At 39.6% G+C, this 15,700-nt stretch overlaps 2 protein-coding genes across 2 annotated transcripts; both read left to right on the top strand.

Annotated features, from left to right (window-relative positions):
• Nucleotides 1-599: 599 nt before the first annotated feature.
• On the top strand, nt 600-1,985 carry LOC145903576 (cartilage intermediate layer protein 1-like). The gene is made up of 3 exons (XM_082991669.1): nt 600-719; nt 1,195-1,521; nt 1,758-1,985. Exons 1-3 carry the CDS (start codon nt 638-640, stop codon nt 1,775-1,777), a joined length of 429 nt encoding a protein of 142 aa, XP_082847795.1. The 5' UTR covers nt 600-637; the 3' UTR covers nt 1,778-1,985.
• Nucleotides 1,986-6,875: 4,890 nt separating this feature from the next.
• Nucleotides 6,876-14,598, top strand: LOC145903344 (microfibril-associated glycoprotein 4-like). Its single transcript, XM_082991421.1, has 9 exons — nt 6,876-7,017; nt 7,341-7,462; nt 8,499-8,526; nt 10,216-10,269; nt 10,618-10,727; nt 10,996-11,092; nt 11,558-11,657; nt 13,200-13,340; nt 13,609-14,598. The coding sequence occupies exons 1-9, from the start codon at nt 6,966-6,968 to the stop codon at nt 13,766-13,768; spliced, it is 864 nt and encodes a 287-aa protein (XP_082847547.1). The 5' UTR covers nt 6,876-6,965; the 3' UTR covers nt 13,769-14,598.
• The last annotated feature ends 1,102 nt before the right edge of the window (nt 14,599-15,700 follow it).

The following is a 15,700-nucleotide window of genomic DNA, read 5'->3' as shown; positions in this document are numbered from 1 at the left end:
AAAGGTGAGCAGGAAAACGCAGAAACAACCATAGTAAAAACAAATATACGACAACACACATATAAGAAACAAAACATAGAGATAAACGGTGATGAAAGACAGCTAGGGTGAAGAATAAGTAAAGTAAACTAAACTTGAATTGAAGTCGAAATAAACCAAAACGTTACAATTATTTGTATAACCTCAGTATGTACCGACAAAGCATATAAAAGAACGTCAGTTAAGTTTAAGATACTTAGGTTTAGTGTCTCACGAAAAACCGTCCACGGAGGTAAACAAAAACGGCAGTCGTTTGATCTGAAATATATTGATACATACATCAAACGGGAAGTCAGCTCTAACCACAACTCAATATGTAGAAGTTGTAGAAGTTGTTGTTCAGTGTCTGACAGCACTATGAACTCGGCCACAAACTGCTGTTATCGCCACGGGCAAAAAATATTGCGACTCCAAACGAACGTTTTTGAAAAACATATATTTTCGTGGTGTTATCTAATATACATGGTGAAGCCACAAATCTCTTTAACGCAGAACATTTTCAGAAGGTAAAAGCACTCTTCGCCTGAAGCGTTGAGAACATTTCTATATAATATGCGAACAAATAACTACATTTTCTTAAGCTTGACTAACATTAGCTATGTTAAGTGTTATCAGAAAAGACGACAATATGTTGAAATCTCTTATCGTAGTGTCGACGATTTTAATTGCAGCAAATGCGCGTAAGTACATAAATAGTTACACTGAAATTCTAATAATTAAAATACAGTTTGCGTAAATTTAATTTTGAGGCAAATGTTAAGTGCGATTACTCTCAACGACTAAATTAAATTAATACAACTCAAAACAAAATTGTTTAGTTTGCAAATGTGATATTCCTTTGCTCTGCGCTACAAAACTTTCTGAAGTGGGTGCATGGCCATTACATAGGTTACTCACTAGTGCACAGATAAAAACTGCATACTTATAGGTAAAAATTTTACCTTGGACATGTTCAGCCTATCTAAGTGCTTAGAGTTTCTTCATTTCGTTTTAACTTTCGTTTTAAAAAACTGTTTGTTCAAGACGTTTCGTAACAATTCACGCATCTTCTGTTTACTAAATTGATATTGCTTGCCTACTTCCAAGGAGCTGAACTGGATGACGTAATAAATGACTATATGTAGCTCTTATATTTTTTTAACATTCTTTGTTCAGAGTGCGTGGCCGATGGTTTAAAACCAGCACCCAAACCGAAAGCCACATGTGAAAAAGGTGTTTGGACCGATTGGTTTGATCTCGACAATCCATCGGGAGACTATTGTGACACTGAAAGACTCGGCGCCATTCATTGGGCTTTCCCGGGAAAAGTTTGCGAGAATCCGACCGCCGTCGATGTGGGTTTGGTCGGTGCAAAGGTGCATCCGTACGTTTGGTACATCTACGTCTCCATTCCCTATGTGCAATGCTGCTCTGCACATCCGCGCTTTAGTGGTCGGTGTTATTGGTGCCACGATTACAAAGTTCGCTACTGCTGTCCACCAGGTATGCAAAACTAAATATTAAATGATTAATTAATCGTTCCAATTACTCTTATGCTGATTTTGGCTTTGTACTGTGAGAAACCGCTTCTTTGTCTGGTTATGCACCAAGTAGATTACGTGCTCTTCATACAGCATAAAACGAGGTATTGAATATTAGCCAATTTTGAAAAAATATTGTGTTTCGCTTGCTGTTCTTTGGCTCAATCCACACAGAACTATATTTGTCCACGCCTATAGGACACCGTGGTACGACGTAGATAACCCGTGGACCCAGATACTGATATGCGACGACGACGACGAAACCGTAAAAAACATCCAGACAAAGATGCAATTCACATACCCTTTTTCTAATTACTTTTGCCTCTGATTCGAAATAAACACCAAACGTTGCTTGCAAAGACCATTATTTTCCCCTCAACCTGATACAAAACATAGACACCACAGGCTGAACGAGTTTGCATTTGTTAGATTGATGTTGGAGTACGTGTGATTGCCATGCGATGCAACACATTTTACTGCCCGAAAGGGGACAATTTAGGCACCAAACCGCAAACAAAATTATCAATGTACTGCATAATAAACATATTTTTAACAAGGGAAGAAAAACGCATAATTGCATTATTTACAAATCTTAACAAAGTGTGATCAACTCTAATTGAAATAAACACCTAATAACTCCTAGGGTGTGTTTTTTTTACGCTGCATCGAAATCGTTAACTTTTTGGAAAAATGGCCAAATTTATTTGCAAACAATTCAAACATTACTACACGGAATGCAACAAAGCTTCATGGTCAAAGTGTCTGGTTATATCGAAGTCCCGGTCGCACCCAGGTCACTCCCAACTTTGCTGTTTTTTTTTGCAAATTATGGAAAAATTTACATCGAAGAGAGCAGTCAAGCGGACGCCATGAGCACGCTTACACAAGGAAATTTGCTTTGGCACAAAGAATTTAATTTATATTCCATTTAAATATAAGTTTATTCTGTGTACTTCCCTTTTTTACTCGCTTCCAAATCTGCAAGTCGAGGTTAACAATCAACATTAGTCTCACTATCGACTCTCCAACATCACCACTGAAAGCACTTTTACCAAACCGAGCCACAACCAAATGTTGTTGCACGAACATCAGTGCCAAAATTAACAATTTCGGTTTTGATTTGAAGAAAAACACGCTTTTCAACCTGATAGATTTGGTTTTGAAATATATGTTTTTTTGGGATTAAAATTGGCGTTCAGTGGATTTCCTTGGAGAGTTATTGCACAGAATTATTCCTATCACGTTGATGTGAAACTGGATTTTACTTCTTTCACTTGTGACAAGCGATTGTTGTCTAATTTGTAAACTCGGATGCATTTATTTCGTGGCAGGTGTGTCATATGTCATAGTTTTATTAAACACAAAATTAATTTTTAACTTAAATTTCCAGGGTGTATTATGCCGGAATTGCTTCTTTATCCTCCAATTAGGGGAAGTACCACTGGGGGTTGTTGCACTCTGTCCTTCATCCTTCATGTTTTTCTTTTTTTTTCTTTATTTTGTATTTGTTGATTATACAATTTTGAAAACAAGTTTCCTGTATGTAGAAAGGTAAATTTTAAATTTAAATTACTTTCACTCAAATGTTGTTGCGGTTTTCGTGATGAGTCTTGCATAATTTTAGCGAGAAATTGGTGTTCTTCAGACCTGAATTGCTTTCCAATGGTCTTAAAAACTTTTATGCTGTGATATTCGTCGAAATAGTTTCAACATTCATTTCATATCTTTCTTGTCTAGGACGACAAAATCTTTTCATTCCCATTTTGAAATTTCGAAAACACTTGGACGTTATTTTGTCGACGAAGTTGGAGTAGAGTATTGGGTTGAGGGCGCTGTTGATTGGGAGAAGAACGATGCCAGCAACTGCGTATGAAACGCTGTCAATCTTAACTCCGCTAAAGTCAACGAACACCATGATTGAAAGTGGAATCCAGCAACAGAAATCCGTGATGATCAGTCGAATAATCTTGCGCTGAATTTCTGCAATGACCAAATGATTAAAACGTAACAAACGTCAGTAAATCACAAGTGCTCCCAACCACCTCCACTATTGGGTCGCGTCCCAGATCTTTTAACTTTCGATATTTTGATTTTGATTGCAACCACAACATAGAGCAGAGCAACACACACAAACACGAGACAGTTGATGATGGTTATTGAGAGGGAATACTTCCAAGCTTCGAACCCCCGAGGTTTAAATATTTGCGGAAGGCAAACACTAATGCTGCTATAATAACTAAACGCAAAATAACAATTCAAATTACGAGAGAGTTTTAGAATTAAACAGTCTACGTAGATAAAATGTCTGTAACAAAAGTTAATGCGACTTGGCTGGTATATTTAACTTGTGGGGATATGCTAGGTTTACAGGGTTCGCAGCCCAGCATTGCAGCCAAGTTCGACCAGCCAACTCACGACACTGGACTAACGAGGTCGAACTAAATTTATTGCAGAAAGGTTTAAGTCAAATTAAAGTTCTATGATTTGAAGAATTTACCCGAACAACTTATCCGCCTTCATCTCATCAAATTTGGGGGCAAAGGTCTCGAGAAACTCTTCCAAATCAGACCATTTTGAAATTTTCAGCACACTTTGTGCCGTTTCCAAGGGTAACGCCTCAAACACTTTTGCATACGTTACTAGTTTGATGACGTAACGCTTTGCCTCTTCGAAAGTTATGACTTCGTCAACGAAAAAAGCGTTCCGCTTGAGTAACGCCGACCCGTAGAAAGAGTTTTGTTGAAATCCGGTGAGGGGCAGCAGAGAGACGGCGAACGATATAAACCAAGTGAGAAAGATTAGGAACAGAACCAAGCAAAAGGTAGGTTTGCGTAGAGAGGAAATAGGCTGTAAATATAAAGTTAATTGCTTACAAAACCGTTGATCCTTTACACTAATAAAACGTCTGATTAAAACTTTCGAAACTGTTTTTTCTTTAGCAAAGAGGCTCAGTTTCCTGTTGAAACAATTTATGTAAATTCATGCAACTGCAGTTAGCAAGGGTGAAGTCAGCATTTGTCTGATTTTTTTATAAATTTGCACCAAATTTCAATCTAAGAATAAGTTCAATACCCTGAACACAGAATACAGCCGACATGCGGTGAGCAACAACATTGTGAAGACCGATGTCTCGCTTGAAAGCACGACCAGCACTTCCATGGTGGCACAAGTACTGCTGGTTAACCAGGAAGTTTCCACCAAGCAAAACCTGCCTCTGTATGTGTTGTCAGCAGCGCTCAACATGAGCAGATAAACTCTCATCAGAAGATCGGCAACCGCTAGATTTAAGACCAGCATGTGGTTGGCACGCAACGAGGCGCATACGTCATGTTTGGTGGCCAGACGTCTTAAAGTTTTGCTCTCGCCGTAGATGACGAGTCCCCTGAAAGTCGCCTAAGTATCATATTTCTTCCCCAATGGTCGTTTTCAGCTGCATCGGGACTTAAAACTCTCTGCTGTTTGATGCCGTTGGCTTGGCTGTCAATTTGGCAACCAGATGGCGCTATATGTTTCCAGATCACGCTGGGCATTTGGGTGGGGCCCTTTTTGGATTGTAAGTGTGTCTTGACTGTTCGTTACCATCAGCATGGCACCTTGGTGTCCTTCAATGTAAAGGTTTTGCAAGGTTTCCCATTACTCCACCGTATAATAATAGGGCAAAAAACTGCTCCCTTTTGGAAACTAAAAGATGCATTTTTGGTTATCTCGCAGCGAAAATTTAACCAGAGACCTTGAAATGGGCGCTAGCTTCAATCCAGGCTTACGGCGCAATAATTGGTGAATTTCTAAACGCCGTAAGCCTGGATTGAAGCTAGCGCCCATTTCAAGGTCTCTGGCATAGAACGAGCCGCCACACTTGGCCCGGCTACAGCTCTGGCGAAATTCATATCGTAACAAAATGAGTGCCAAAAAAACAAGACACACGCTGGCCACTTGCAGCTCACAACTATTGGACCTAAAAAGGGCCGGGCTGACTAGGCAAGTGACCTCAAGCCTTCTCTGCACTTTCATATAAAGCTTGACAATTTTCGCCTCAAAAGAAGTTCCAATGAATATGGTTAAGCCTTTCGAACACTTCCCGTGACCAACTAGAATATTAATAAGACAGAAATGAATTGTAGAACAGAATGCAACTCGGAATGATATATGCGTGTGAAGAGTTACCAGAGTTAACTTGCTGATTGATCGGCCGCCAGCAGAACAAAAAAATGCACTACGAACTAAAAAGCCAATGAATTCAAACTAAAATGGAATATAATATAATTAAACCGCAGTTGTAGGAACGTTCTGTGTATTGACGCTAGAAAATGTAGTGAAAAAAAGGTTCACAATGGGTCGCGAATACCGCGGGAAATCAGTGGTTTTATGATTTTCTTACCACTGGTAAAATATTTCATCGGATTTTCTTTGACCAAAATGGCGTCAGCTTTGATATAGTAACGCTGATTTTTGTCCCACATTCCTTGTAACATGCAAAGTATGTTAGAAAATACATGAACAGAAACATGAACATTGACATGAAGACACGTTTTGCAAACTCGTCGTGATTCCAAGCTGACCGAGTACTGTTTACACTTTTCTGCTGAAACGAACGCCTGGTTACGGTTGCCTACAGGAATGGAATTGAATCCATGACAGAGTGAAAAACAAAGGTTATGAAGAGCTGCAGACAGGATGTGTACAAGCAATGTTTCGACCTGTAAGGTCTCATCAGTACAGCTGTTGACAACCTGTTGAAAGGATATGTAATAATGTAGACAAAAAAAGCGAAAACGACGCATTTCCTGCTCCTTAAGAAATGCCACTGCAGCGTACCAATTGATTCCCGATCGGCTTGCTGCTGTGCTGAAGCTAAGTCTGCGTGCGTGTTCTTGCTGTAGACTACTGAATTTAAAACTCCGTGAACAGAATTATCTATAAATGGAAACACACGTTTGCAATGACATGGCGCGTAAATTTTAATTTGTTCCAAACGCGTTTAACTAAAGTTTATCACGTGACTGAATTACAGCGAATTAACTAACAAAAGAACGTGCGAACGTAACAGCGCGATGGCGAGAATGATGGCAGGCCGAGAGAGAGAACGATGACCACAAATGCGTTTTATAGCGAAGTGTTGGGAAAAACGTGGTTGTCCAGCCTAGTGTCCGAAGCTTGTTAAAGCTCTGCAGGAAATCTTAGCTCCGCCTGTGTCCTTTCCGCCTGGTGTTCCGGTGTGCGATCAGGAACTCATGCGTGGTGGTCAGAGCTAGGTCAGGGAAACATTCGTGTTGCTACACCACCATAAATTCTTGTGCTGTATAGGCTGCACTTCACAAACTTTCGTGTTATATCATCTTGCTCACACGTAAAGGTGGTTGTTTGTTTTATTTTCTGGTTGATCATCATCCAACATTTTCATCGAAAATGTATCGCGAAAGTTATGAAATGACGGCTCGCTCTGATCTCCAGAAAATCAGTAAGTCGTACAAACCGATTGTATTATCTTTGTGTGGAGAAACTAAGATGTTGTTGTCTGACGCGGTTTCCCAACCGCTGTAAATAAAGCGGGAAAATCATAACTATTTTTTGACAACTTTTGACGTCACTGTTGACGTTTACTCAAAGCTTTTACATTTATTTGACAACGTGTACTATGACGTTATAACCTTTACATAATGAAACGCCAGTAAAAATGGGCTTACGTAAGAGTTGGAATATTACAATGAAAAACTCACGGAAAAAGATACTAGAACTCGTGACGTAAGGCTTTGTTGGAAGCTAAATTACCCGAACAATCAGTTGATGAGGAACCTCAGCAAAGCGTGGAGAAAGAGAAGTTGCCACAATTACGCTCTAAGCTTAGAAGAATGAAGATTGTGATGGTGGTGCAGGGTCTGGTTATTGCAGCAGTTATCGCTCTGGTAAGTTTCATATCAGTAAGAAATTAGCTTTGCGTCCACATGCTATGGGTAAACGTAAGCTGGAGCGTAATAAATCAACCCTGTGCTTTGTGAAACGAGATACATCAATCATGACCATTATGAAAGTTTCGTTTCTAGTTTGGGAGCTAACATAAATCTTGTACGCTTCCACTACTTGGGGTAAATACGAATCGAAGGAAAAAACAATGTTTGAAACAAAGTGTTTTTGATTACCGTCAGTTGGTTTATTTTTTAAATTGTGAAAAGTCTATTTCGCCTACAGCATACGTCATCATCAGTTTCTGCAAATAAAATGCATTAAAACACTCGAAGCTACATGTACCTAAAATAAACAAACAAATAAAACAAAATTAAAATGGTGAACACAATATGCCCTACCACTGCATCTACACAATTGCAAACGGCACTGCAGTGCAAAACCCTCTTACAACTAAAGCAGAAAGATAAGGGAGTGCGAATCAAAATAATGACGACCCGCAGGACGAACGCACGACGTAATTCAACAACATTAAAACAATGATAAAAGATGTACTCCATCCATAAATCACAACACAAAATAAAAACTGCCAGCAACTGCTAAACAATTCAGGGGAGAATTATTTTATATTTATTGAAACTTGGGTGCGGTTTAGCCATTTGGCTTCGCTCATATCCAGATTTTGGCCATAGGGTGCTCTACAAATACCACCGAAACACAACCTGAAATGCTTGGTGCGTTCCTTGCTTGGGACAATGTGCTCACCATTTCAATTTTGTTTTTATTTGTTTGTTTATTTTAGGTACATGTAGCTTCGAGTGTTTTAATGTATTTTATTTGCAGAAACTGATGATGACGTATGCTGTAGGCGAAATAGACTTTTCACAATTTAAAAAATAAATCAACTGACGGTAATCAGAAACACTTTGTTTCAAACGTTTCCTATCGGCTGATTGCTGTCGTGTTTTAAGACAGTTCCATCAGGGGCTAGATTCTGTCCATTTTAAAATACACGAAATAAAACAAATTATTTTTCAGGGTTTGATTCAGATCTTCATGACCAATGGTAGGAAATTATGAGAATTTGTGAGATCGTGAAAGCTGACACTTATATACACAGGAAGTTAAAATTACTTGAAACAAAGAATTAAATATTAGCTGTTTTGTCATAAAAAAATGTCTCTTTTTCGTACTTTTGTAACCGAAATTTGAGTGTCCACCTAATTTGGTTAAGACCTAGGCTGCTTTGCACTGAAAGCCTACGTTTGCCACGTAAGCGTGACTGTTCGGGCGTATAAAAACAAGTAAAACGGCGAAATAATCACAAATATATGATAAAAGCTGAGTGAGAAAATTACGTTAAAAATTGTCCCACACACGCTTGACAAAATTCAATTTGTCGCCGATTTCGGTGTGTCCGGCTGTCGTTGGTCGTCGCCGCAGCATTGCTTATGTCGGCGTCCAAACCTTGACCAAAGTCCAACAATTGCGAAGCATTGTTATGATAGTGCGATTGTTGCGTTCGACTCCTCTGTTGCTTGCGAGGTGATATGTCGTCGTTCGGTTTTTTTTACAACCCATTAACCTTACCAGTTCTGCAAATAATATGCTTTTGAAATTCCCTCCTTGGTCGGAGTGAATCACCTCAGGTACCCCGTGTACCGTCAGCCACCGGTGAAACAAGATGCTCGCTGTTTCGCGTGCGGTTTGATGCCGCATATGCCACGCTCTGACATATTTTGTGAATAAATCACAAGGATACTGAGGACAGGACATACTGATATCCCGTCCTGGTTAACGGAAGTGCGCCAAGCACATCAATCTCAACGCGTTGCATCGGTCGCATTTCTTGTGATTGCACTAACAGGGCTTGGGTGGTAGTGGTTGCTTTCTTATTACGCTGACAGTGTTCGCATTTACGGCAAGAAGCCTCTGTCCCTTCTCTCCATTTTAGCCAGTAAAAACGCTGTTAGAGTTTGCTCAAGATTTTAGCCATTCCCAAGTATCTCCCGCCATGTACGTGGTCGTGGCATGCGGACAGTACTTCGCTGCTCATGACAATGGGTACTTTGCACTTTCTTCACATTGTTTAAACCTAGCACCAAACCCCAATTAGTCCGGTTTGTCAACGTTTCCATCGCTTCGGAGCTGGTATGTGATTTAGTTTATACTAGTGCAAGTGCTGTGATCGCCTCAAAATCTCCCCGCTGGGCCAAAACGAACGCTTTTCTGGAGTAAACGGTAGTTTGGTTTCAGTTATTGGAAAAAACACTTTTGATGTTAGGCTGGGGTGGCTAGATATCTGTACGCCAACAATGTTTTCCTGTGGCAACTGCCGCCGGCCAAACAACATCGCGCGTGTTTCATAGAGTCGCGAGTGGTCAGAAACTTGCTTTGGTGCGCGGCAAATTAACTCATCGTATTTCAGTTGGAAAACATTGGTGTCGTTTCCCTAAACTAGCCAGCGGAGGTCATCAGTGCAGCTGGTGTGACTATAAGACGACTTTGCTGACCAAGTCACCACACGTTTTCTCCGTTTTGGTTGCACCTAGTTTGGTGCCTACGGATGACGGTGATTGTGTAGTCACCACAAAGTGGAAGTCTTTGCTTGGCCGTTTGGTCAGCAAAGTCGTCTTATACTCACACAAGCTGCACTGATGAGACCTTTTAGGTCGAAACAGTGGCCATCTGTCTGCAGCTTATACGCAATTCATATTATTGGCTCCACATTGCTTATCGAATATTTTATTCACAGAGTTGTCGAACAGAGTGGATCAACGGCAAGGTCAACTGAGCAACACTTCCAACAGTTGAGCTTTACTTTTTTTTAATATAAATTTTACATATGTGTCAAATTCCAACAACCTTTGCCCGTAAATCACGTCATTACTCGCTTCTGCCTCTAGTGTGTATATTGTTGAGGTATTTACACCACTACGGGCAGAAGCGAGTCATGATGTGAGTGACGGACAAATGTATTGGCAAACCCAACATATACGTCATCAAGAGCGAATTAGAAAGGGTTCCATCTGCCACCGGTGTATTCTGGTCATAATACAAGTCGTACAAATATTGTGGGGTTCTTACCGCCTACTTGTGTGTGAATTTGTTTAACTCTATACTTCTGTCAATCTGATGAGTTTTAAACCGTCTGCAGATCTCCGTAATCTCATAGATTTTCTTCCACCGGTTTCCTGTAAAACTTTAGATATTGAAGGTCGCCAACTTCTCAGATCGGGAGAAGTTTACTGTGAAGATGGGTGGCAGGTATTGATACTGTGGTAAATATCACTAACACAAGGGTGGGCAATCCCTGGCACCAGCGCTAAGTTGGTTAAGCGAGGTGATTATGCACGCCAAGTAATTTACGATTTCACGCTACAATACTTAACCATACGCCCGGGATTGTGTTGTTTATGAAGGTCAGGAAATTTCACATGAATGTGAAAAGTAATATATTGATATAGAGGTCATCTTACTTTTTTGACCAATTCACCGAAAATCAGTGTCACGTGTTTTACTTGATAAATTCCAGGTGTTCCAGCGTCGTTATGATGGATCTGTGAGTTTCGATAGAGATTGGGTGGATTACAAGAACGGGTTTGGGGATTTATCAACAGAATTTTGGATGGGTTTGTAATCCAATTAAGCAATCCTTAACTACGTACAAATGTTGCAAAAGTTTGAAAAATGTACCGCTCTTCTGGCATAAAATATACGTGCTGTACTTTTACGAGGTTTCGTCTGCCATTCACCGAGACTTAGGTATTGATACCGCAATTTCGAAGTAAACTACACTAAAACATTCGTGGGCACAAAAAGGAAAAAAGGACAGGTTGACACCGCTTGTCAGATCACGTGGCAGAGGCAAAAAACGAAACACTGCGCAAGGCGCAACAGTTACAATGAATTGTTATAAACTGCCAGAAAGTAAACAGGTACAACTTGTACACACCTAGTTTATATACAGGCCAACCAAGCAAAACGTTTCAAGTACGCTATGTAACAATCCCATGAGTCAACATAACCGTTACATTTAATCCAATTTAATTTCCAGTATTTTCAGCAATATTATTACAACCAACAAATTTTATCAGGTTTGGAGAAACTGCATCAAATCACCAGTACGTCCACTAGATGTCGCCTTCGTGTTGACCTTCAGGATTTTTCCGGAGGTCAAGGATTTGCCGAGTATAGGTAAGACTATGACGTATTTAACGTTTTTAATTTGATGCCACATCATAACTAACATAATCTTAAAAGGCATTAAGGGGAATACCTCTCTTATTACCTCAGATTTCCAAAAAAGTTTGAAGTAACACAGAATTTTCTTGCTATGTTTCTATTTTACTCGGTTCAGAATAATTATGAAAACAAAAAGTTTAGATACCGCACATACATAGAGATAGTAATCAATTCGTAACGACCCCACATCACCGCTCTTGAGGTTTGCGCGATCGCTAGGTCGCGGATTGCCGGGACCGAGCTCAGTGGGGCTCGGGTTGGGTCGAATGCCATCTTTTTGAGCTTAGAGAATGTGGCTGCCAAAAATTTTCTTTTCCTTGTTTCCAAATCTTCTGAAGCGTAGGCATCTGGAAGACAGTTTAAGCAAAATTAACCACGGCCAAACCGTTTGACAATTGGTGGCAGCAATCCAGTGAATATTAGTGCTGTGTCCCGCATCGATATATGGGATAAAAATATTATTATATTCTCCAGCTAACAGCCATGCATAATCCAGTGTTTGAAATTTCGATTTTCTGCCCAACATGCTCGGCTCCCAATGTTTTGAATGAGGCAACAAAAATCCCGTAACCGCGACGTGTAAGACGCTGGCGCAACTTGATGTCAGTGTATAAGTTGTGTAGTGTTAACTCTCTGTGCTCTCTTTGCCCACCCCTGGGTTATTGTAGGGCCTATATGTAAGAAAATGGGTGCATTGGCCAGCAGAGTGAATTCCTTAGGCCAGTGGTTCTTGTCCGGAAGGAAATTTTAGAAGAGTAAGTGGATAATTAGTCGGCACCGAACACAAAAGTACTCGGAAAAGAAATATAATGATCTGTATTCACGGTGTGTTGTACACGTATTGGTAATTGGTAATGCCATGCGGTAGAAAAAGGCAAAAAGTATAATAGATAAAGCGAATATAGCGTCGTTGTTGCCCAACTCCTTGTGGTAAATTCTTGAGTGCCAGGTACTGACCTTTGCCAAAACGTTGCTTGACTGGAAAGTTAGATTTATCCGCTTAGTTCTTCAGCTACAATAAAACCTCTTTGTAATCGCCTTAAATGAACGTTTAACCAAGGCACACGTACCCTGCCGGTGACGTAGGATCAGAAACATTAAGAAAATCTGTCACAAACAAAATAGTTAAATGCGGGTTACAGACATCTTGCAATCAGCGTCGTATGCTTGATTGACATCCTTTAGATGGAACAGGTTTCAAGTTGCTTAAAAATGGACCTCAAGTCGTTTATGAACAATAATATCTGGGTTTCCTTCCCAAAATTTCTGTAATCCCACTCTGTGTTTATTGCTTAGTTGACAAATAATTATCCCACACAACATAACATAACGTATGAAACATGCCGTTTATTGCGTCACAAAGGGTTTTATCTTTAACAATCATTTCCATGAGCAACAAACCAATGTAAGCGGATTGATTTAAAACAACAAATTATCCGTTGTTATTTAAATTACTTTGCATTAAGTTAAACATTATAACATTGTTGTTTTCAGTAATTTCAGCATTGGTGATGAAGGAAGTTCTTACACAATTACTATATCCGGATATTCGGGGGATATAGGAGATTCCATGACAAGGGAGGTGCACAGTGACAACGGGATGAGATTTTCAACTCGCAATAGAGACAATGACAGGTAAGTAATAATGATACAACGTGTCAGATTATATTTTTGTTTTACTTACGAAGTAAATCGAGTCGTGTTAAAAGAGATGAAATGCATTTCCTCAAATAGTTGATTTTTGTTGACAAAGTTAAACCGCCTACCCTAAATCAACAATTGTCAAAATCAATTGCTCTGAAACAGGGGGTTGCGTTAAAGTTTTCGTTAAACACAAGTTTAAACTGAGTTTAAATAAGTTGTAACACAGAGTTATTTACAACCGACTTAATTATAATTTCAGGTTTAAAGATAATTGTGCTGCTGGTGGTGGAGCTTGGTGGGCGCGTGATTGTTCGTATGCCAAACTCAATGCTCCGTGGTCGAGAACTTCTACTGATGACAACACTATGAGTTGGGAGAGTTGGAAGGGATCATGGGGGGGGGGGGATAAAGAGCTCTAAGCTGAAAGTAAAATGCGAATAAATGTTGGGGAGGTTTAAAGTGACGAAAATTAACATTGCTTCGTTAGTTACCATGACAACGTTGTGTTGATTAACAATTATTGACAGACATTGTAAATACTTTCACCAGTTTTGATAAAGGCTTTGAATCGTAAATAACAGGAAAACAATTATACCAAACCGAATTTATTACACAAATCCTTACAATTTTTGTGTTAATAGCGAACTTCACCTTTCTGCATGTTTTTTATTATCATGGTATTTGCAGGGCGTTACTTAAAACGTCTACACAAATAATAACACTGCCGTATATCTGACTCCTGATAAAAAGTCTGCTATTAAACCCAAAGTCAATCGATCAGTTTAATACATAATAAACAAGCGCACGACGATTAACAATAACACGTTACAAACCACGCGTACAAAAAATCTGTCCTATGTCCCTTTGTATCTTTTTCACGCAAAAGACATGTGGCCTATACAGAAAATGCATACCAGGTTATTTGAGTTCGGATAATCCCGTAACTCTTTTGAAAAGGCGGCTTGTTGTTGGAAGTGTCAACGAACGAATAGCACGTTCGCCGTAAATGAGTTGAACTTGGTTTACAGCGTGATTATTATCCGACGTTAATAAAATAACGGTTAATGTCAGAATAACGCAATATAATAATTGCAAATATAACGTCGACACTACTTATTATTACATTTTGTGTGTTTCGAATGCCAATTCTTCCAAAGAATTATGTCAACGTGTCAATCAGATATTGACAACATATCCGTTTTATCATTCCTTGTATATCATGTCGTTGTAATATCGCATACAACCGTTTCCATGCTTTATGTTGATAATCTATGTAAATAAAAACATTGATCCATCAGATTTGACAGTTGATTCCTGATTTGAGGATGTCAGTAAATTTGATTCAGTTCAGTTTGGCTTTCTCTGATAAACCCCCAAAATGCATTCACGCCAATTCACCGCAAATATTTACAGAAATGCGCGGATATCGCGGCGCCATTTTACCGACTTATGAGAAAGGTTTTATGTGAGTGTAACAAGGTTTCTTGTCAAAACCCAGGTGCTCATTGCAGCCCAAATGATGACGTCACGGCCGTGGGCCTTCGAGTGGCGTCTGTCACGTGTTTCATTTGTGTTGTTGTTTTTGTCTGTTCAGTTACCTGTCTACCTTTGCGCACACCTGGCTGCAACTCATTCTTACTTGACACTGATGATGAACACAGTGGTGTTTGAAACGTATGCTTCGGCATGAACAGCATATACTAACTCTGGCTTTCATTTACAAATTATTTTCTTGTCACCTCCCAAGGTTAGACCTTATACACTCTTGTGTAATAACCAAAACTGGTATTTACATTTTTTAACTAAGAATTTATTTATTGTGATTTAGCTATATCTATTATACTTTTAAACTTTTTTTCCCACAATGCATTACCAATTACCAATACGTGTACAACACACCGTGAATACAGATTATTATATTTCTTTTCCGAGTACTTTTGTGTATTTCGGTGCCGACTAATTGTACACTTACTCTCCTAAAGTTTCCTACCGGATAAGAACCACAAAGGAATACACTCAGCAGGCCAATGCACACATTTTCCATCATATAGGCCCTACAATATCCAATCAACCACGCAGCGACCAGCAGCTAACCCAGGGTGGGCAAAGAGAGCACAGAGAGTTTACACTATACAACTTATACACTGACAATCAAGTTGCGCCAGCGTCTTACACGTCGCGATTACAGGATTTTTGTTGCCTCATTTAAAACATTGGGAGCCGAGCATGTTGGGCAGAAAATCGAAATTTCAAACACTGGATTATGCATGGGTGTTAGCTGGAGAATATAATAATATTTTTATCCCATATATCGATGCGGGACACAGTACTAATATTAACTGGATTGCTGC

The sequence above is a fragment of the Ascidia mentula genome, chromosome 5 (genome assembly GCF_947561715.1).
Source record: "Ascidia mentula chromosome 5, kaAscMent1.1, whole genome shotgun sequence".
NCBI lineage: Eukaryota > Metazoa > Chordata > Ascidiacea > Phlebobranchia > Ascidiidae > Ascidia > Ascidia mentula.
The sequence above is the reverse complement of the archived record's forward strand: the minus strand, read 5'-3'. Positions and strand labels throughout refer to the sequence as shown.

Excerpts from the sequence above, each read along its gene's own strand:
- LOC145903576 (XM_082991669.1), top strand. The coding sequence starts at position 638 with ATGTTAAGTGTTATCAGAAAAGACGACAATATGTTGAAATCTCTTATC. Across the intron at positions 720-1,194 it reads TTTAATTGCAGCAAATGCGC|AGTGCGTGGCCGATGGTTTA; the intron begins GTAAGTACATAA and ends TTCTTTGTTCAG. Across the intron at positions 1,522-1,757 it reads TCGCTACTGCTGTCCACCAG|GACACCGTGGTACGACGTAG; the intron begins GTATGCAAAACT and ends CCACGCCTATAG.
- LOC145903344 (XM_082991421.1), top strand. The coding sequence starts at position 6,966 with ATGTATCGCGAAAGTTATGAAATGACGGCTCGCTCTGATCTCCAGAAA. Across the intron at positions 7,018-7,340 it reads CTCTGATCTCCAGAAAATCA|TTGATGAGGAACCTCAGCAA; the intron begins GTAAGTCGTACA and ends CCGAACAATCAG. Across the intron at positions 10,728-10,995 it reads ACTGTGAAGATGGGTGGCAG|GTGTTCCAGCGTCGTTATGA; the intron begins GTATTGATACTG and ends GATAAATTCCAG.